General features: G+C 45.4%; 1 protein-coding gene and 1 long non-coding RNA gene across 2 annotated transcripts in view; one reads left to right on the top strand and one right to left on the bottom strand.

The window, feature by feature from the left end:
* Positions 1-21993, bottom strand: part of LOC147122518 (broad substrate specificity ATP-binding cassette transporter ABCG2-like) — a 96401-nt gene that overhangs the window by 2068 nt on the left and 72340 nt on the right. Inside the window, exons 10-15 of the mRNA XM_086006128.1 lie at positions 19202-19284; positions 18397-18486; positions 13733-13857; positions 9936-10090; positions 8085-8174; positions 4353-4456 (exon numbers count right to left, since the gene is read on the bottom strand). Coding sequence (XP_085862254.1) covers positions 4353-4456; positions 8085-8174; positions 9936-10090; positions 13733-13857; positions 18397-18486; positions 19202-19284 — 647 coding nt within the window. The remainder of the gene's footprint in view (positions 1-4352; positions 4457-8084; positions 8175-9935; positions 10091-13732; positions 13858-18396; positions 18487-19201; positions 19285-21993) is intronic.
* The window catches only part of LOC147122519 (uncharacterized), a 67906-nt gene that overhangs the window by 26632 nt on the left and 19281 nt on the right, over positions 1-21993 (top strand). The window lies entirely within an intron of this gene.

Genomic DNA, 21993 nt, shown 5'->3' with positions numbered 1-21993 from the left:
TCTGGATTACTAGTCCAGTAACATAACCACTGCGCTACCGTACCCCAGATGAGCTGAACATCTGTAAAACTTCCCTACATTTTCCCTCCCTTAGGGTTCAAAGTAGAAAGTGATTGCATATCTAAAGATTAACAAAAATGCATTTTGAGAGCAAGAACAGAGTAATTTTGAAGATATTTCCCTCTCTGATAAGTTTTGATCCTATGCATGCTGAACTTGATGGAGGTCTTTAGATTATGAAGGGGTTCGATAGGGTAGACGTAGAGAAGATGTTTCCACTTGTGGGGGAGACCAGAACTAGGGGCCATAAATAGAAGATAATCACTAATAAATCCAATTGGGAATTCAGGAGAAACTTCTTTACCCAGAGAATGGTGAGAATGTGGAACTCGCTACCACAGGGAGTGGTTGAGGCGAATAGCGAAGATGTATTTAAGGGGAGGCTGGATAAACACATGAGGGAGAAAGGAATAGAAGGATATGCCGATGGGGTGAGATGAAGAGGGGCGGGACGAGGCTCGTGCAGAGCATAAATATAAAATAGTCACTGATAAATCCGATAGGGAATTCTGGTTGCTGCATGATTAAAGTGACAGCTCAAAAATCAAGTTACATTTTATAGAATTTACAGCACAGAAACAGGCCTTTCGGCCCAACCAGACCATGCCGGGGTTTATGCATCTATGTGATTCACTCCATGTGGTAGCGAGTTCCACATTCTCACCACTCTCTGGGTAAAGAAGTTTCTCCTGAATTCCCTACTGGATTTATTAGTGACCATCTTATATTTATGGCCCCTAGTTTTGGATATCCTCACATGCCAGTTTTATTGGGGGAACTTTAACCCAAAAAATGGGTGGGAAGTTAAAGTAATAAAAATGTGAATCCTGACACCAACTCCCCTGAAACCTGCCCACCTCCAGGTTTAATGGAGGTGGGGGGTAGCCAATTCGCTCCCAGGAGGCGGGTTGACACTTCGAATATTATAATGAGGCTGGAAGACTGCTATGCAGGTTTAACTGTGGCCGACAAGGATCCCAGGCCTCGGGATTCCCAGCAGCTGCAGAGAGTTGAGCACAGCCTTGGGGAGCACTTCTTGTGGGCTGGGTGTTGCAGGAGTGCTTCCTCTTGGCAACCCCCTGGGTCGGTGATCGGACCCCCCCATAGGATCTGAGCACTCCCCCCGGGGTCGGGGACTGGACTTCCCCCAGCACCAGACCCTTCCCCTCCTCCCCCTGCCGGGATCGGGGATCAGACCCTGCCTCCTCCCCACCCGCCCCCCTCACCGAGGTCGGGGCTCGCACCAACCTATGTTGTAGCCTCCTGTCCAGCATTCCCCACCCGGCCGGAAGCCAGCCTGTCAATCAGGCTGCCATCCGGGCGGGGAACCTGTCCGCGACGTCGCACGCACGTAGCGGAGTTAAAACTCTACAGCGGCAGGGAAACCTGAACCACAGAAGGCAGTAGAGGCCAATTCATTAAATATATTCAAGAAGGAGTTGGATATATTTCTTAAGGCTAAAGGGATCAAGGGATATGGGGAGAAAGCAGGGACAGGGTACTGAATTTGGATGATCAGCCATGATCGCATTGAATGGCGGAGCAGGCTCGAGGGGCCGAATGGCCTACACTTGCTCCTATCTTCTGTGTTTCTACGAACTCTCGGGTGTCCTGCTCCCTACCGGCCCCCATTTTCCCCCGCTCCAGTTGGGTCAAAAACTTAAAATTCCGGCCCTTATGTCACAAAGTAATGGATATGGTGACTGTAGCCTCTCTCGGTCACCAGATGGCGGTGTTTCACTGCCCTGCATCTTCCCTCTAGAATTTTTTTAAATTGTCCAGCAATTTCTAATAATCAAACCCATTTTAAAATCAAGGAAAAAAGTATGTTTGATGTGTGACAAACTTAGAGATAGGAGATTGGAACCGAATAGATCCTATAAATGCTCTAATGATCAGCCAGCCAGTGATGGGGCCTGAAAGACCACCCAGTCAGGATCCAGACGCTTACCAGTGATTTATAAATTGCATGCTTTTAGCCAGTTTCTAAGATCCCGAGACTTGAAGTTGTTAGTAGTGATCTTAATCTGGAATCTTTCAAAAAAGTAATCAATTCATAGAATGATGCAGCGCAGAAGGAGGTCATTCGGCCCATCGTGCCTGTGCCGGCTCTTTGAAGGAGCTCCCCAATTAGTCCCACTCCCCGCCACCACCACCCCCCCCGTCCCTGCTCTTTCCCCGCAGCCCTGCAATTTTCTTTTCCCTTCAAGTATTTATCCAATTTTCTTTTGAAAGTTACTATTGAATCTGCTTCCACCGCCTTTTCAGGCTGCCCCTTACCAGAACACAACAACTCGCTGAATTAAAAAATAAATCCTTATGTCGCCTCTGGTTCTTTTGCCAATGACCTTAAATCTGTGTCCTCTGGTTACCGACCCTCCTGCCACTGGAAACAGTTTCTCCTTCTTTACTCGATCAAAACCCTTCATAATTTTGAACACACCAATTAAATCTCCCCTTAACCTTCTCTGCTCGAAGGAGAGCAACTCCAGTTCATCGAGTCTCTCCAGTTTGTTCCATCAGGAGTGGATTTAGCACATCGAAAAGTTGTGCTTCATTAGAAAGTATGGCTGCAATTACATGTCAGTTAGCATTCAGTCAGTTCCCGAAGGTAAGATTCCACCTCCCCATGAGATGTCTTTCAAGTTGTGAATATAGAAACTTCATAGAAACTGACAGCACAGGAGGAGGCCATTCGGCCCGTCGTGCTCGTGCTGGCTCTTTGAAAGATCCATCGTGCTCAGTCCCACACCCCCGCTTGTTGTCCGTAACCCTGTCAGTTCCTCATCCTCAAGAACCCGTCCAACTCCCTTTTAAAATTATTGATGGAATCAGCTTCCGCCAGCATTCCAGATCCCCACGACTCTCCGAGTGAAAACATTTCTCCCCATCTCCTCTCTAGATCTTTTTCCAATAATTTTGAATCTATAACCTCTAGTTATTGACTCATTCACCAGAGGGAATAATTTTTCTCTATCTACTCGATCAAAACTATATTTCAAGTGACCGTAACTATCGAATCTCCGATGACTACTGCATTCCTACGCTTTCTTTTTCTCCCATGTGCAGCCAAATCTCCCGTGGTGCCGGGGGTTTGATTCTTGCTGCATTCCTCCAAGGAGTCGTCACCCTCCCCGGTATTCAAAACTGAAAACCGGTTAGCGAGTGCCACTGGCTTGGGGGATTCCTGCACTACCGGTGTCTTCCTCCTACCCTGTCTAATGGTCACCGATTCCTTCACCTCCTGTAGCTGTGGGGTGACCACCTCCTGGAACGTATGTTCGAGAAAACTCTTAGACCCCTGGATGTCTCTATCTGCGCTGTATGATTCTATGAATGACCAGCAATGACTGTGTACAAACCCTTAAACTACACAGTCACAGTTCCGGTCTTCCTAGTTAAAGGTATGTTTCTATTTTTTCTCTCACCTAAGACTCCCCACGTCATGCACCATCCCCAGCTGAAAAGGAAGACAAGGCCATCTGGCCTGACACTTCCCGCAAAAGGGTACACAAGGGTGATTTTTCCCCTTCCCTCTCTCTCTCCTTGCTGTGTGCTCGTGGGAAAGGACCTGATCTTCAATTGGCGCCTCTCACAGGGAGTAAGTGGCAGATCTCCAGCATGAGCTCACTTGCTAGCACGCCATGGTGTTGCACGCTGTGCCACCAGGCTGCCCCCATCCCATGATGTTACTCCTGCCCCCACTGACATAAGAAAACTACTAGGCACTTGGTCTAAGCATTAAACAAAGCTTTAATCAACGGTTTTACAACATGGAGGCCTAGTTGTGTCCTTCACTAGTTCCTGTTAAGAATGTCCTGCGCAAGCTGGGCCCGTGCCCGAGTATTTATACTCTCCCTGGACAGCGCCACCCGCAGGCCGCTCAGTATTATTTCATAAGTCTTTCTTTCATGAATGACTGATTCATGTCACCCACCATCCTCCCTTCTCACCGCCCCCACAGTTTCCTTCCCTCTTCTCTTGAATGCACTAATTCATGTTGGAGTTCAGTTCAACTGGAAAAAAGGGGGGGGGGTGGTTGAGCAATGCTCCCTCCAATTTTTTTTCTTACTGCGTATCTTCCTGTGACAACAGCTTGTGAGCGGTCTGCACAGGACCTCCCGATTGATGCGTGGCCGTGTGACCACGCACCTTAGGGGGAAACATTGAAGAGGAGGTAAATCTGCATTCACACATGTAGATGGTAACATACAATCGATCTTTGATACATTAAACTGAAATCAGCAATTTATCGTTCTTTAATATACAGTATGTAGTGGTTTTAAACTTACATCAGAAAGTCCTGAAATATGCTACAGTTGTTTGCATTCGGAGTAGATATTGAGTCAGAGTTGTTGCAGAAGTTCAGACCAACAAATTCGTTCACCTCCATAGCCTGTGTAAAACCAAAGCAGTACATTGGGTAATTACTGCAGTCTTGGCACTTCCTTACTTCAAATAATATTGAGAGCACAAAGGGTGAAAAGCCGCACAGCCCAAATTCTGTGCCTAGTTAGTCCCTTCATGGTATAGAGTGCTTCACCAAAATTCAAAAATATGTCACATGGTTGATTATCTGGCCTATTAGTTATGACTATATCACAGAATGATACAGCCCATCGTGCCTGTGCCGGCTCTTTGAAAGATTCTCTCCAATCAGTCCCACTCCCCCCTGCTCTTTCCCCACAGCCCTGCAAATTTCTCCTTTTCAAGTATTTATCCAATTCCCTTTTGAAAGTTTCTATTGAATCTGCTTCCACCGCCCTTTCAGGCAGCGCATTCCAGATCACAACAACTCGCTGCGTAAAAACATTCTCCTCCTCTCCCCTCTGGCTCTTTTGCCAATCACCTTAAATCTGTGTCCTCTGGTTACCGACCCTCCTGCCACTGGAAACACTTTCTCCTTATTTACTCCATCAAAACCCTGCATGATTTTGAACACCTCTATTAAATCTCCTCTTAACCTGCTCTGCTCTATGGAGAACAACCCCAGCTGTTATAACATATATTTACTGACATCTTAAAACTTATATTCCAGGGCAGCAGGGAGGTGCTGAGTGCTTATGTACCAGTGTCAAGGAGTAGGAGTTGTCACTTTCATCCTTCCTGTGAGCTTAGTTCCTAATCAAAGTCTTAATAAGCATCATCCACTGTGCACAATCCTGGTCTCCATATATTTTTTTTATTCATTCATGGGATGTGGGCATCGTCGGCAATGCCAGCATTTATTGCCCATCCCCAATTGCCCTTGAGAAGGTGGTGGAGAGCCGCCTTATACAACTGAGTGGCTTGCTAGGTGATTTCAGAGGATAGTTAAGAGTCAACCTCATTGCTGTGGGTCTGGAGTCGCAGAGGCCAGACAGGGTAAGGATGGCAGGTTTCCTTCCCTAATTCGATTATTATCTGAATGGCAATAGATTGGGAAAAGGGGAAGTGCAACGAGACCTGGGCGTCCTTGTGCACCAGTCGCTGAAGGTAAGCATGCAGGTGCAGCAGGCGGTTAAGAAGGCAAATGGTATGTTGGCCTTCGTAGCGAGAGGATTTGAGTACAGGAGCAAGGATATCTTGCTGCAGTTGTACAGGGCCTTGGTGAGACCGCACCTTGAGTATTGTGTGCAGTTTTGGTCGCCTTATCTGAGGAAGGATGTTCTTGCCATGGAGGGAGTGCAGCGAAGATTCACCAGGCTGATACCTGGGATGGCAGGAATGACGTATGAGGAGAGATTGGGTCGATTGGGCTTATACTCGCTGGAGTTTAGAAGAATGAGAGGGGATCTCATCGAAACCTATAAAATTCTAACAGGACTAGACAGACTGGATGCAGGAAGGATGTTCCCGATGGTCGGGGAGTCCAGAACCAGGGGTCACAGTCTAAGGATAAGGGGTATGCTATTTAGGGCAGAGATGAGGAGGAATTTCTTCACCCAGAGAGTGGTGAACCTGTGGAATTCTCTACCACAGAAGGCAGTTGAGGCCAATTCATTAAATATATTCAAGAAGGAGTTAAGATATATTTCTTACGGCTAAAGGGATCAAGGGATATGGAGAGAAGGCAGGGACCGGGTACTGAATTTGGATGATCAGCCATGATCTCATTGAATGGCGGAGCAGGCTCGAGGGGCCGAATGGCCGACTCCTGCTCCTATCTTCTATGTTTCTATGTAAAGGACATTAGTGAACCAGATGGGATTTTACAACAATCCGGTAGTTTCATGGTCACCATTACTGACACTAGCTTTTTATTCCAGATTTATTTACAATTTTTATATAGGCAATGGAGAAGGTGCAAGAAAGATTCAGAGGATGATATCAGAACTGCACAGATATACTTATCAGGAGAGGCTGCACAGGCTGAGGATCTTTTCTCTAGAAAAGAGAAGACTGATAGAGGTCTTTCAGATAATGTAACTGTTCGATAGGGTAGACATAGAAAAGATGTTTCCACTTGTGTGACAGTCCAAAACTAGGGGCCATAAATATAAGATAGTCACTAATAAATCCAATAGGGGATTCCAGGAGAAACTTCTTTACCCGGCGAGCAGTGAGAATGTGGAACTCGCTACCACAGGGAGTGGTTGAGGCGAATCACAGAGATACATTTAAGGGGAAACTGGATAAACACACGAGAGAGAAAGGAATAGAAGGTTATGTTGATAGGGTGAGATGAAGAGGGGCGGGAGAAGGCTCGTGTGGAGCATAAACACCGGCACGGACCAGTTGGGCGGGATGGCCTGTTTCTGTGCTGTAGACACGGTGTAACTCGATGATGTAATCAGAGCCTTAATGCGTGTCATCCAAGTTGAAAGTATCTTTTTGGAGTTGGGATCAGTAGTGATTTATAAATCTACCATCTTGTTAGCAAAATAGAAGCCCATGGGATTAAAGGGGCAGTGGCAGCATGGATATGATATTGGCTAAAGGACAGAAAGCAGAGAGTACTGGTGAACGCCTGTTTTTCAGGCTGGAGTGAAGTGTACAGTGGCATTCCCCAAGTGGTCGGTATTAGGACCACTGCTCTTTCGGATATATATTAATGACCTGGACTTATGTATACAGGCCATAATTTCAATGTTTGCAGATGGCACAAAGCTTAGAAATGTAGCAAACAATGAGGAGGATAGTTACAGACGTCAGGAGGACATAGACAGACTGGTGAAATGGGCAGACACGTGGCAGATGAAATGTAATGTAGAGAAGTGTGAAGTGATACATTTTAGAAGGAAAAATGAGGAGAGGCAATATAAACTAAAATGGTACAATTTTAAAGGGGTGCAGGAACAGAGAGACCTGGGGGTTTATGTACAGAAATCTTTGAAGGTGGCAGGACAAGTTGATAAAACTGTTAAAAAAGTATCTGGGATCTTTGGCTTTATACATAGAGGCACAGAGTACAAAAGCCAGGAAGTTATGGTAAAATATAAATCTCTGGTTAGGCCTCAGCTGGAGTATTGTGTCCAATTCTGGGCACCACACTTTAGGAAGGATGTCAAGGCCTTGGAGAGGGTGTGGAGGAGATTTACTGGAATGGTCCCAGGGATGAGAGTCTTCAGTTATGTAGAGAGACTGGAGAAACTGGGATTATTCTCCTTAGAGCAAAGAAGATTATGGAGAGATTTAATAGATGTTCAAAATTATGAGGGGTTTGATAGACTAGATAGGGAGGAACTGTTTTCCACTAGCAGGAGGGTCAGTAACCAGAGGACACAGATTTAAGATAATGGGCAAAAGAACCAGAGGGGGAGATGAGGAAAACCTTTTTAACGCAGCGAGTTGTTGTGATCTGGAACGCGCTGCCTGAAAGTGCGGTGGAAGCAGATTCAATTGTAACTTTCAAAGGGGAATTGGATAAATACTTGAAAAGGAAAAATTTGCAGGGCTGTGGGGAAAGGGCAGGGGGGAGTAATTGGAGAGCTCTTTCAAAGAGCCTGCACATGCACGATGGGCCGAATGGCCTCCTTCTGTGCTGTATGATTCTATATTCATACATCCTCTTTCTATACAGATGAGAATTCAATGGTACTTACTGTGAGGCCATATCGGGGGATACTAAAATACTGCAGCCAAGACAACCAGCTCACAACACTCGGCAGGTTCACCAGCAGACCCGAGAAGATCTGGAGACAATTACAAGCAGTTAGCAGAGGTACACAGCCCAAGATTCCAACCACATCGGCCCTCACTGAGCTCTCTGATAATATTATGCCCCAAAACGTGATCATTAGAAAATGATGATAAAAAATAACCTCAATTATCACTCATAAGAAATGTTCCAAAACTAATTCAAAATCTACTGCATACTATAGATAACCGCACCACTGACAGTATATTTTCAGGGCTTTATTTCATGTCTGCTCCACTCATGTCTGAACACTTTCACTTTTGGCTTTACACACCGTTGAAGATAGCTGTATAAATCCCCATTACTGCTGTGATTGGTTACACTTTATTTTTTTCGATTCGGAGTTTACAGCCACTGGCTGAATCTCTGTCTGCTGCAAGCATGCAATCTGAGACGGGACATCGGCATAACAAAAAAAAACAGATGTACATTAAAACAGCCATGTCAGCCGTGGCTCAGTGGGTAGCACTCTCGCCTCGGAGTCAGAAGGTTGTGGGACTTGAGCACATAAAATCTAGGCTGACGCTCCCAGTGCAGTACTGAGGGAGCGCTGCACTGTCGGAGGGGCAGTACTGAGGGAGCGCTGCACTGTCGGAGGGGCAGTACTGAGGGAGCGCTGCACTGTCGGAGGGGCAGTACTGAGGGAGCGCCGCACTGTCGTAGGGTCAGTACTGAGGGAGCGCCGCACTGTCGGAGGGGCAGTACTGAGGGAGCGCCGCACTGTCGGAGGGTCAGTACTGAGGGAGCGCCGCACTGTCGGAGGGGCAGTACTGAGGGAGCGCCGCACTGTCGGAGGGTCAGTACTGAGGGAGCGCCGCACTGTCGGAGGGTCAGTACTGAGGGAGCGCTGCACTGTCGGAGGGGCAGTACTGAGGGAGCGCTGCACTGTCGGAGGGGCAGTACTGAGGGAGCGCCGCACTGTCGGAGGGGCAGTACTGAGGGAGCGCCGCACTGTCGGGGGGACAGTACTGAGGGAGTGCTGCACTGTCGGAGGGGCAGTACTGAGGGAGCGCCGCACCGTCGGAGGAGCCGTCTTTCGGATGAGACGTTAAACCGAGGCTCCGTCTGCTCCCTCAGGTGGACGCAAGAGATCCCGTGGCACTATTTCGAAGAAGAGCAGGGGAGTTCTCCCCGGTGTCCTGGGGCCAATATTTATCCCTCAAATCAACATCACTAAAAACAGATGATCTGGTCATTACCACATTGCTGTTTGTGGGATCTTGCTGTGCGCAAATTGGCTGCCACATTTCCTACATTACAACAGTGACTACACTGCAAAAAGTACTTCATTGGCTGTAAAGCACTTTGGGATGTCCAGAGGTTGTGAAAGGCGCTGGAGAAATGCAAGTCTTTCTTTTTAACAACCTGCATTTATATAGCGCCTTTAACGTAGTAAAACATCCCAAAGCAGTTCACAGGAGCGTAACCAGATGAAGTTTGACCCCGAGCCACAAAAGGCAGCATTAGAACAGGTGACCAGAAGCTTGGCCAAAGAGGGAGGTTTTAAGGAGCCTTTTTAAAGGAGGAGAGGTTTAGGGAGGGAATTCCAGAGCTTAGGGCCCAGGCAGCTGAAGGCACGGCCGCCAATGGTGGAGCGATGGAAATGGGGGATGCGCAAGAGGCCAGAATTGGAGGAGCACAGAGATCTCGGAGGGCTGTAGGGCTGGAGGAGGTGCCAGAGGTAGGGAAGCAGGCGAGGCCACGGAGGGATTTGAAAACACAAGAGTAAGAAAAAAATCAAACAGATGCGACATACGATCATGAGAACGAAGATAACAGTAATGAGGAGGTTGGCAACAGCTACAATGCTCTGTCCAGTCGCAACAGCCAATCCCAGAGACGTGGCTGTAAGGGACACTTGGATTAAGGTTAGCATTGCGATGAAAAAGGCACCAGCCTGTAACTTGAAACCTGAAAAACCAAAAATAAAACAAGCTCTAATTTTCGAAGCGACAATCAAATTGTGACCTATCAAATCAAAAAATCAACTCGACTGCAATTTTTCTCTTTGTAAGGGCAGTTACACCTTTATCAAAAATCATTTCTGGGTTCGTAGAGTGCTTGCTGTGGAAGATGCTATCTGAAATTTTAAAATTTGCATAACATAAATGTCAGATTTTTGGGGAAGATTTTGCTGTGTGCGCTCTACGAACCCATTTTTAAAGAACAAGCTTATGACTTATTTATCTTTTATTAAGGCACTACAACATGCTACACGGTCTCTGAATCTCACATTTTAAATATCACAACTTTAAATTTACTTGTGATAATTTTAAAGAAGGTTTCCTAAATTAAATCTATTTGTTCATAGAATCATAGATGTTTACTACACAAAAGGAGGCCATTTGCCCATCGTGTCGGTGGCCGGCTGACAAAGAGCTCTCCAGCCTAATCCCACTTTCCAGCTCTTGGTCCGTAGCCCTGCAGGTTACGGTACTTCAAGCGCATATCCAAGTACTTTTTAAATGTGATGAGGGTTTCTGCCTCTCCCACCCTATCAGGCAGTGAGTTCCAGACCCCCACCACCCTCTGGGTGAAAAATCTCTCCTCAACTCCCCTCTAATCCTTCCACCAATTACTTTAAATCTCTGCCCCCTGGTTATTGACCTCTCTGCTAAAGGAAATAAGTCCTTCCTATCCACTCTATCTAGGTCTCTCATAATTTTATACACCTCAATTAAATCTCCCCTCAGCCTCCTCTGTTCCAAAGAAAACAACCTCAGCCTATCCAGTCTTTCCTCATAGCTAAAATTCCCCAGTCCAGGCAACATCCTTGTAAATCTCCTCTGCACCCTCTCTAGTGCAATCACATCCTTCCTGTAATGTGGTGACCAGAACTGCACGCAGTACTCTAGCTGTGGCCTAACTTGTGTTTTATACAGTTCAAGCACAACCTCCCTGCTTTTATATTCTGTGCTTCAGCTAATAAAGGCAAGTATCCCAAATGCCTTCTTAACCACCTTATCTACCTGTCCTGCTACCTTCAGGGATCTGTGGACATGCACTCCAAGGTCCCGCTGTTCCTCTACACTTCAGTATCCTACTATTTATTGTGTAATCCCTTGCCTTATTAGCCCTCCTTGTTGTTTAAGGCATTGGATTTAAGACACACTCTCATTCATATTTCTCACAGCTGCTACCAGTGAATGAACATTTGCCCACTATTTCTCACAGTATGCGGTACACTTGAAATATTCCCATACGAATGGTCTTAGGGGTTATATTACTGGGTCGTAGCCGGAGACTACATCTAGCGGCAATCGCAAAATAGCCATTCAATTTTCCAATCATTGTATTGAACTAATAGAGTTAGGGAGCTGGGAAATATGTGGAGCTATCAATTCACCATTCAATTTTCCCCTTTTGTGTTCGACACAACCGACAACAGGATGCTGAGGGAATAGAGGGCGGAAAGCACGGAGGTACTGGCCATAATATTCCAATCCTCTTTAGGTGCTGCCAGAGGACTGGAGAATTGCAAATGTTACACCCTTGTTCAAAAAAAGGGTGTAAGTATAAACCCAGCAACTACAGGCCAGCCAGTTTAACCTCGGTAGTGGGGAAGCTTTTAGAAACAGTAATCAGGGACAAAATTAGCAAACACTTGGACAAGTGTGGATTAATTAAGGAAAGCCAGCACGGATTTGTTAGAGGCAAATCATGTTTAACCAACTTGATCGAGTGTTTTGATGAGGTAACAGAGAGGGTTGATGAGGGTAATGCGGTTGATGTGGTGAACATGGATTGCCAAAAGGCATTCGACAAAGTGCCACATAATAGGCTTGCCAGCAAAGTTGAAGCCCATGGAATAAAAGGGACAGTGGCAGCATGGATACGGAATTGGCTAAGTGACAGGAAACAGAGAGCAGTGGTGAACGGTTGTTTTTCGGACTGGAGGAAGGTGTTCCCCAGGGGTCGGTTCTAGGACCACTGCTTTTCTTGATATATATTAATGACTTGGACGTGGGTGTACAGGGCACAATTTCAAAATTTGCAGATGACACAAAACTTGGAAGTACAGTGAACAGTGAGGAGGAGAGTGATAGACTTCAGGAAGACATAGACAGGCTGGTGGAATGGGCGGACACGTGGCAGATGAAATTTAACACAGAAAAGTGAGAAGTGATACGTTTTGGTAGAAAGAATGGGGAGAGGACATATAAACAGAACAGAGACACCTGGGAGTTTGTGCACAAATTGTTGAAGCTGGCAGGGCAGGTTGAGAAAGCTGTTAAAAAGGCTTACGGGATCCTGGGCTTCATAAATAGAGGTATAGAGTACAAAAGCAAGGAAGTTATGATGAACCTTTATAAAACATGAATCGGCTCCAACTGGAGTATTGTGTCCAATTCTGGGCACCACACTTTAGGAAGGATGTGAAGGCCTTAGAGAGGGTGCAGAAAAGATTTACGAGAATGATTCCAGGAATGAGGGACTTCAGTTACGTGGATAGACTGGAGAAGCTGGGGTTGTTCTCCTTGGAGCAGAGAAGATTGAGAGGAGATTTGATAGAGGTGTTCAAAATCATGAGGGGTCTGGACAGAGTAAATAGAGAGAAACTGTTCCCATTGGCGGAAGTGTCGAGAACCAGAGGACACAGATTTAAGGTGACTGGCAGAAGAACCAAAGGCGACATGAGGAAACACTTTTTTACGCAGTGAGTGGTTAAGATCTGGAATGCGCTTCCTGAAAGGGTGGTGGAGGCGGATTCAATCTTATCCAACTCCCTTTTGAAAGATAAGTATCTGAAGGAAAAAAATTTGCAGGGCTACGGGGAAAGGGCGGGGGAGTGGGACGAGCTGAAGTGCTCTTGCAGAGAGCCGGCACGGGCTCGACGGGCTGAATGGCCTCCTTCTGTGCTGTAACCATTCTATGATTCTATAACTCCTGTGATGCCAGATTATCCCCTCCCCACTTTGACATGATTTACCCCAATTATAGCAATGGCTGGATGGGGCTCAGTGCTCCCTCATCCCAGTAATGGCCCCATTGACAGAGGTTTGATCCCCACTGCTCATATATTAAATGCACTTGACGTGTACTTTAATTTTATGTAACAGGAGGAGGCCACTCAGCTCCTTGAGCCTGTTCCACCATTCAATGAGATCATGGCTGATCTGTATCTTAACTCCATTTACCCACGTTGGTTCTGTAACCCTTAATACTCTTGCCTACCAAAAATTAATCAATCTCAGTTCTGAAATTTTCAATTGACCCCCTACCCTCAACAGCTTTTTGGGGGAGAGTTCCAGATTCCCACCACCCTTTGTGTGAAGAAGTGCTTCCTGACATCACCCCTGAACGGCCTGGCTCTAATTTTAAGGTTATTCCCCCTTGTTCTGGACTCCCCCCACCAGAGGAAATAGTTTCTCTCTCTCTCTACCCTATCAAATCCTTGAATCAGCTTAAACACCTCAATTAGATCACCCCTTAATCTTCTCGCACTGCCATGCGAGAGTGAAAGATGTATTCGTGTTATTTTTGCTTTCTGGCCTCCGTAAAATGATGCCCTTGGAAGCTCGAGCCCGAAAATGATGAAATTCTGCTGCTCACCTATTAGGAAGTATGTTACAGTTGTAAATAATATGGCTGGTATCGCCCTCATGGGGATCAGATCAACCAATAACTTTGCTATGAAGTAGGCAATTATTCGATAGTATCCACTGATATATTCATGCCTGTAAGTAAGATAAAATCACTGTAACATAGCATCAAATTACTATCAGAGATCAGAGATCAGAGATAGAACACCACCACCTTTACCATATACGTGCATTACATAACATACATGCTTCCCTCTGTAAATATCCACACAAGTAATTTACCGACTTTGTGCTGCTGTTTCGGAGCCTCACCCATCGGAAGCACCAATCAGAAATTCAGGCACTCGCTGCGCACAATTTTCTAACCAATATTTTAAAAGGACATGAGGTTGTGTTGCCACTGAATTTGACAGCCCTCCTCCTCAGCTCATGGCTCCGGTTCTCACCGAAATGGGCCGTTCTCCTTGTTGGGTCACGGGTTGGAGTTTCCAGTGGAATGGGCCGTTCTCCTTGTTGGGTCACGGGTTGGAGTTTCCAGTGAAATGGGCCGTTCTCCTTGTTGGGTCACGGGTTGGAGTTTCCAGTGGAATGGGCCGTTCTCCTTGTTGGGTCACGGGTTGGAGTTTCCAGTGGAATGGGCCGTTCTCCTTGTTGGGTCACGGGTTGGGGATTCTAGTGGAATGGGCCGTTCTCCTTGTTGGGTCACGGGTTGGGGTTTCTAGTGGAATGGGATGTTCTCCTTGTTAGGTCACAGGCTGGGGTTTCCAGTGAAATGGGCCGTTCTCCTTGTTGGGTCACGGGTTGGAGTTTCTAGTGGAATGGGCCGTTCTCCTTGTTGGGTCACGGGTTGGGGTTTCTAGTGGAATGGGCCGTTCTCCTTGTTGGGTCACGGGTTGGGGTTTCTAGTGGAATGGGACGTTCTCCTTGTTGGGTCACGGGTTGGGGTTTCCAGTGAAATGGGCCATTCTCCTTGTTGGGTCACGGGTTGGGGTTTCTAGTGGAATGGGACTGACGTAAGAAAACTACTAGGCACTTGGTCTAAGCGTTAAACAAGGCTTTAATCAACTGTTTTACAACATGGAGATCTAGTTGTGTCCTTCACTAGTTCCTGTGAAAGAATGTCCTGAGCAAGCTGGGCCCGTGCCCGAGTATTTATACACTCCCTGGACAGTGCCACCAGCAGGCCGCCCAGTATCATTCCATAAGTCATTTCCACATGAATGACCAGATTCATGTCAGGGTCGTTCTCTTTCAGTGCTGGTTTCCACTGCATTAAACCAGAACCTCTATCCAGGTTCCTAATGTTCTGGAGATTGATGCATTTTACATTCCTTCACACAACTCTTTGGAAGCTGGCCATCTTCTCATGAAGGGTTTAGAGAGAGTAAATAAAGAGAAACTGTTTACAGTGGCTGAAGGGTCGCTAACCAGAGGGCACAGATTTAAGGTGATTGGCAAAAGAATCAGAGGCGACATGAGGAATTTTTTTTTTTACGCAATGAGTGGTTAGGATCTGGAATGCACAGCCTGATAGTGGATGGTGGTGGAAACAGATTCAATGGTAGCTTTCAAAAGGCAATTGGATAAATACTTGAAGGAGAAAAAGTTGCAGGGCTATGGGGAAAGAGCGGGGGAGTGGGACTGACTGGATTGCTCTTCGAAAGAGCCGGCGCAGACTCGATGGGCCAAATGGCCTCCTTCTGTGCTGTACTGTTCTATGATTCTATAGCCAGGTGGAAATGTTTGGCCCACTGCTGTACAGCTGCATGCACACATTTGTGGCTTGCCATCACATGTCAGTACAGGATGTTCTTCCTGATCCATTTATCATGAGCACCCAGTCCAGAATTGCTTTACTAATTTAAAGCTTAAGGTCAAAGGATTATTAGAATATCAAATGTATTTACACAAATGGCTATTGAAACCCATTTAATGTTTGAGAGGGAAATTACATAAACATTTTAAGAAGAAAAATATAAGGGTACAGCTGTATAGGGAAATAGTGTGGAGCTCAGAGTGCAACAGGCATGATGGGCTGTGACAGTTTCTTCCGTGATTCGATGATGAGTTTATCCAATTTTGGATAGCCATATGCTTTGTGGTTCACTTAGTGGCATTTTATCATCGTGAATATTGTTTATATTCAGAATGATGGATATTTGGGACAAATTACAAGGCTATAATCTAATCAAAGGGTCCAAATCACACAGTTAGTTCATGCAGCTGGTATCGACCGACTATCCAGATGGATGGAATCGTGGGACACAAGCAACATAAAGAACCAACACCTCATCACCGACCCAACAGCAGAGGTCCCTGGCTCCGACCTCCCTCGTGTGGACGGCGCTCAACCCAATCCACACAGGGCACGGACGGTGCGGCCCCCTGCTCCACCAGTGGAAGATGAGGGACGACCCGAAGTGCGACTATGGCCATGAGTCCCACACCATGGAACACATCACATCAACCTGCCCACTGAGATCTGTTGCGGGAGGCACCTCATTTTCTCCACTCGGCATCTCAGGAGGCCATCGAATGGACAGCCAAACTAGACACCCCATTATAAGCTTTTCCCGTCATACGAAACAACACCTGAGTTTTTTTTCCATGCACCATTTATAAAATTATGGGGTGACTACTATTTTAAGTTTGTATCTGACCCAACACTGACTTTTGAGTCCGATACCAATTGCCACTGCGAGTGACCATTGATGCACGACAACATTTACACCAAGAGATGAACAATTTATAACTTGATTACTGCAAGCATATCGAGAAATAGTCTGTTGTGAGGATACAATGGGCAGCAACGTCCCCTTTAAGCCGCGCGGCCGTGCAGTGCTCTAGGGAACCTGCACAGCCGGCTTGCTAATGTAAAAACCGCGCATGCGTGGTATTTTGAATGGCCTGCGCAGCCCCCAAAAGTTGGAGGGAACATTGATGGGCAGTGTATGTTATGCTGCAGTATTCGGTGAATAATCCCGTGAACTGCTGCAAAAAAATAGTCTTATCGTGTCTACTTGTCCCATGGCTTTGTGACCCTTTAGTGTTTTAGTCACTTTGGGCTTTCAAAACCTTTTACCAGTTACGTGGATGTTAAAGTCCTGCTTTACATAGGAACAGTAGGAGGCCATTCAGCCCCTTTGAGCCTGTTCCGCCAATCAATTAGATCATAGGTGATCTGTATCTCAACTCCATCTCCCCGCCTTGGTTCCGTAACCCTTAATAACCTTGCCTAACAGGAATCTAGCAATCGCAATTTAAAAAAACCAATTTCAGTTGACCCCCCCAGCCTCAGCAGCTTTTTAGGGGAGTGAGTTCCAGATTTCAACTACCCTTTGTGTGAAGAAGTGCTTCCTGACATCACCCCCTGAACAGCCTAATTTTAAGTTTATGCCGCCTTGTTCTGGGCTGCCCCCAACCAGAGGAAATAGTTTCTCTCTATCTACCCTCTCAAATCCTTCAATCATCTTATAAACACCTCAATCAGAGGCAGTGCTGCGCTGTCGGAGGTGCCGTCTTTCAGATGCGACGTTAAACCGAGGCCCCGTCTGCTCTCTCAGGTGGATGTAAAAGATCCCGCGGCACTATTTCGAAGAACAGCAGGAGAGTTCTCCCAAGGTGTCCTGTCCAATATTTATATCTCAACCAATAGCACTAAAACAGATTATCTGGTCATTATCACATTGCTGTTTGTGGGAGCTTGCTGTGCACAAATTGGCTGCCGCGTTTCCCACATTACAACAGTGACTACACTTCAAAAAGTACTTCATTGGCTGTAAAGCGCTTTTGGACATCGTGAGGTAATGAAAGGCGCTATATAAATGCAAATCTTTCTTTCTTCCATCAAGCATTGTTCTAGGAATGAACAGCTAATTTGGGGCGAGTTCCCATGGACAGGAGAGTATGTTTGTGATTCACAGCCATTTCACACAATGACGATATTGGGATCGCCATCTATGGACAAGTTCCTTAAGGACAATGCGACGCACAGTCCAGTGATGGACATAACTCTCTGGAGATAATTTGTGATGTCTCCTACTCTGTGGCTTTACAAAGTAAATAGAAATTGTGTTAATTAAGCCCATCAAACCTTTGCATATGTAAGACTTAGAGGTGAAGAACAAAAAGAAAGGTCCAGGTTTAAACCGAGACCACTATTTAATTTGTTAGCCAGAGCATTACCCTGCTCATTTCAATTAAATTAGCATATTAATTAATATTTAGGAATTAATATTTAATATTAGCTGAAATTAATATTTAGGAATATAGGATTAGTGTCAATTGATTCAATTTTGTTACAATACCATTGTGATATCTCCGATATCCTTCATCCTCAATGTAAATAATGTTGCTCAATTTAAGGAATAATAATTTGGTGGTGTAGAACGATAAGTAGGTCACAAAAATTAAAATTTCAATTACAGAAATGAAAGCTTATCTAACCAAAAATAAATACATTGCATAAGTTGTCTGATTTTATCCCAAAATGCAGTGTATCAGCCCACACAAAAGGATCAGGAGTACATCTTTAAATTATTGCTAAAAATTTCCAAACTTTGAATGTTTGTCAGCCGCCAATAGATCTCCATCACAATTCTAATTACAGAGGAACAAAACGGTTTGGCATTAATGTAGGAAATTTTTAAATCAGCGAGGTCAGTTGTCACTTACGTGAAAATCTTCTTTTCTGTGATAAACAGCTCAATAGCCGATAGGCTGCTAAAACACTGGTTGGTGCTCAGGAAAAACATTGCACCTACTCTGTAAGAAAGCAGTAATTATCATGAGTGGGTGTTACTTACACCATATTTGCCCAATGCAACATCAACAACTGGCATTTATACAACACCTTTAATGGAGTAAAACATCCCAAGGCGCTTCACAGGAGCGTTATTGGACAAAACTTGACGTAGCCACATAAGGATATATTAGGGCAGATGACCTAAAGCATGGTCAAAGAGGTAAGTTTTAAGGACCTATTTAAAGGAGGAGAGAGGGGCAGAGAGGTTTAGGGAGTGAATTCCAGAGCTTAGGGCCTCGGTAGCTGAAGGCATGGCCGTCAGTAATGGGGCACAGGAAATATGGATGCAGAAGAGGCCAGAATTGGAGGAGTGCAGAGATCTCGGATGGTTGTAGGAGGTTACAGAGATAGGGAGCGGCGAGGCCATGGAAGGATTTGAAAACAAGGATGAAATTAATATCTTCCTTAAAATGAGTTTTAAAAGATCACAGTTAATTAAGAAGACTATAGGGTTAATTTATTCATGGTTAACAAGCTAAAGAATTAAAATAGGGGTTCAGAGCCAAATGTTGTTGGATAACGCTCCTGTGAAGCACTTTGGGACACTATACTACATTAAAGGCACTATATAAATGCAAGTTGTCGTTGTTGTTATACTAGCCAGTCATCTATCATGTTCTTCTTAGGGACTTAGATTTTTCAATTAAGTGATGAAATCTGTGAAACTCTACTAACCTGTTCTGAATTCCAGTCATATCATCTTGCACTCCAAAATATATGGCTCCCATAATCAGACCCAGGACAATTGAAACGATCACCTAATCAAATGAGCAAAATTAGTAAGAACAATAAAATGTTTCAAGATGGTGTGTTCCCCCCCCCCTCCCAGTTCTTATTTTTCCATCCATTGTCTCCCCTGCTGAAGAACATGGACTCCTTGGTGGGGTACACAGTTCCACCGGCATTGGGTTGCCTTCTGGTACCTCAGACAAGTGACCATTCTCCATACCTAAGCCAAGGCAGAGAGCCCTGGAAGCCACAACTGATGCTGATCCCACCTTTGCTCGACGACAATGCACATGCACCCCCAACAGTTACCAATGGCTAGTCCATCAGGAGAAGGAACCGCAGCAGATGGTCCCTTCCCTACCTTGCTTTAGGTCAACTGTAGAACTCCCACCTCCCCGGTCAAACTGAGCACAGACTGGGAAGTGAATCAAGAAACCTTCCTGGACTCTGGCTTGGCTACCAATACTCAAACCAACTGAACGGTCAAGAGTTTTTATTAGGAAGGAAAACGGAATTGTGCAGGAACATTAGGTCTCATCATTGAGGAAACTCTTTCTGAAAAAAGCATCCATTAAACCTTTTGGCTGTGCTTGCCAAACACTGAATCCAGTAATGCGAACTGCATTAAAGCACACTGCTGCACTGCAGGAACAGCACCATGTTGCTGCATGGATGCGTTGCAATGAAAGTGATATGCAGCTACTGCACCTCTTCAGCAACCAAGACACCATCTTATTACATAAGAAACAGGAGCAGGAGTCGGCAATCGGCCCCTCGAACCTGCTCCGCCATTCAATAAGATCATGGCTGATCCAATCTTGGCCTCAACCCCATTTTCCCGCTCTCTCCCCACACCCCTTGACTCCCCTGTAGTTCAAATGTCTGTCAATCTCCACCTTGAATATATTCAATGACCCAGCCTCCACAGCTCTCTGGGGTAGAGAATTCCAAAGATTCATGACCCTCAGAGAAGAAATTCCTCCTCATCTCTGTAAGGATATCAGCAAATAGTGATGATATTTGTCTGTGTTTGATTACTTATGCCTTACAGCATATTTGTCTGTGTTTTTGATTGCTTGTGCCTTAGCAGCAGAGGTCATGTGACCAGACAAGCAGGCTGGCAGTTTTACTTTCAGTTTGATTCTAGAGGCATTACAGCATAGTGTGTTCTGTAAAAAGCTGTAGAAAGTCTTGAACAAGACTTTAGAATAAACAACATTCTCTTTCAGAAATGAGTCTTTATTGAACCCAAAAAGAAATCAAAACAATCTCCGTCTTAAACGGGCGGCCCCTTATTTTGAAACTATGCCCCCTAGTTCTAGATACCCCCACTAGGGGAAACATCCTCTCTACATCCACCCTGTAAATCCCCCTCAGAATCTTATATGTTTCAATAAGATCACCTCTCATTCTTCTAAACTCCAATGAGTATAGGCCCAACCTGCTCATCCTTTCATCATACGTCAACCCCTTCATCCCAGGAATCAACTTCATGAACCGCCTCCAATGCAAGTATATCCTTCCTTAAATATGGAGACCAAAACTGTACGCAGTACTCCAGGTGCGGTCTCACCGGCGCCCTGTAAAGTTGCATCAAAGCTTCCCTACTTTTATACTCCATCCCCCTTCATTAAAGGCCAACATTCCATTAGCCTTCCTAATTACTTGCTGTATTATATTCAGTACCAGGGTGCTTCACAATATTACACAGTGCCATGGGAGCTTTCAATGCTGAAATTAAAAGTGAAACGAGGAGGACAGTAGACTGCTGAAATAAAATCAGCCAGCACTCAGCTCAGTGCTGATGTGAGGGGAGTGCTAAATTCTAAGAACATTTCTATAGCACTTCTCACAACCCTCAGGACGTCATGAAGCACTTTACAACCAATGAAGTACTTTTTGAAGTGTAGTCACTACTGTAATGTGGGAAACGTGGCAGCCAATTTTTGCACAGCAAGCTCCCACAAACAGCAATGAGATAATGACCAGATAATCTGTTGGTTGAGGTATAAATATTGGCCAGGACACTAAAGGTAGTCACCTCGGAGTCCTGTAGCACTGCCAATAAGGAAATAGCTCCGATCCTTGCTGCAGTTGTACAGGGCCTTGGTGAGACCACACCTTGAGTATTGTGTGCAGTTTTGGTCACCTTATCTGAGGAAGGATGTTCTTGCCATGGAGAGAGTGCAGCGAAGATTCACCAGACTGATACCTGGGATGGCAGGAATGACATATGAGGAGAGATTGGGTCGATTAGGCTTATATTCGCTAGAGTTTAGAAGAATGAGAGGGGATCTCATTGAAACTTATAAAATTCTAACAGGACTAGACAGACTAGATGTAGGAAGGATGTTCCCGATGGCGGGGGAGTCCAGAACCAGGGGTCACAGTCTAAGGATAAGGGGTAAGCCATTTAGGACTGAGATGAGGAGGAATTTCTTCACCCAGAGAGTGGTGAACCTGTGGAATTCTCTACCACAGAAGGCAGTTGAGGCCAATTCATTAAATATATTCAAGAAGGAGTTAGATATATTTCTTAAGGCTAAAGGGATGAAGGGATATGGGGAGAAAGCAGGGACAGGGTACTGAATTTGGATGATCAGCCATGATCTCATTAAATGGCGGAGCGGGCTCGAGGGGCCGAATGGCCTACTCCTGCTCCTATCTTCTATGTTTCTATGCTCCAGGTATGCAAGGTGGCCAATAGATTATTGAAGAAAAATTACTTGCAATTTATT

Source organism: Somniosus microcephalus, chromosome 2, assembly GCF_052327205.1.
Source record: "Somniosus microcephalus isolate GS21.2 chromosome 2, FLI_Smic_1.0, whole genome shotgun sequence".
NCBI lineage: Eukaryota > Metazoa > Chordata > Chondrichthyes > Squaliformes > Somniosidae > Somniosus > Somniosus microcephalus.
This window is presented reverse-complemented; position numbering and strand designations above follow the sequence as displayed.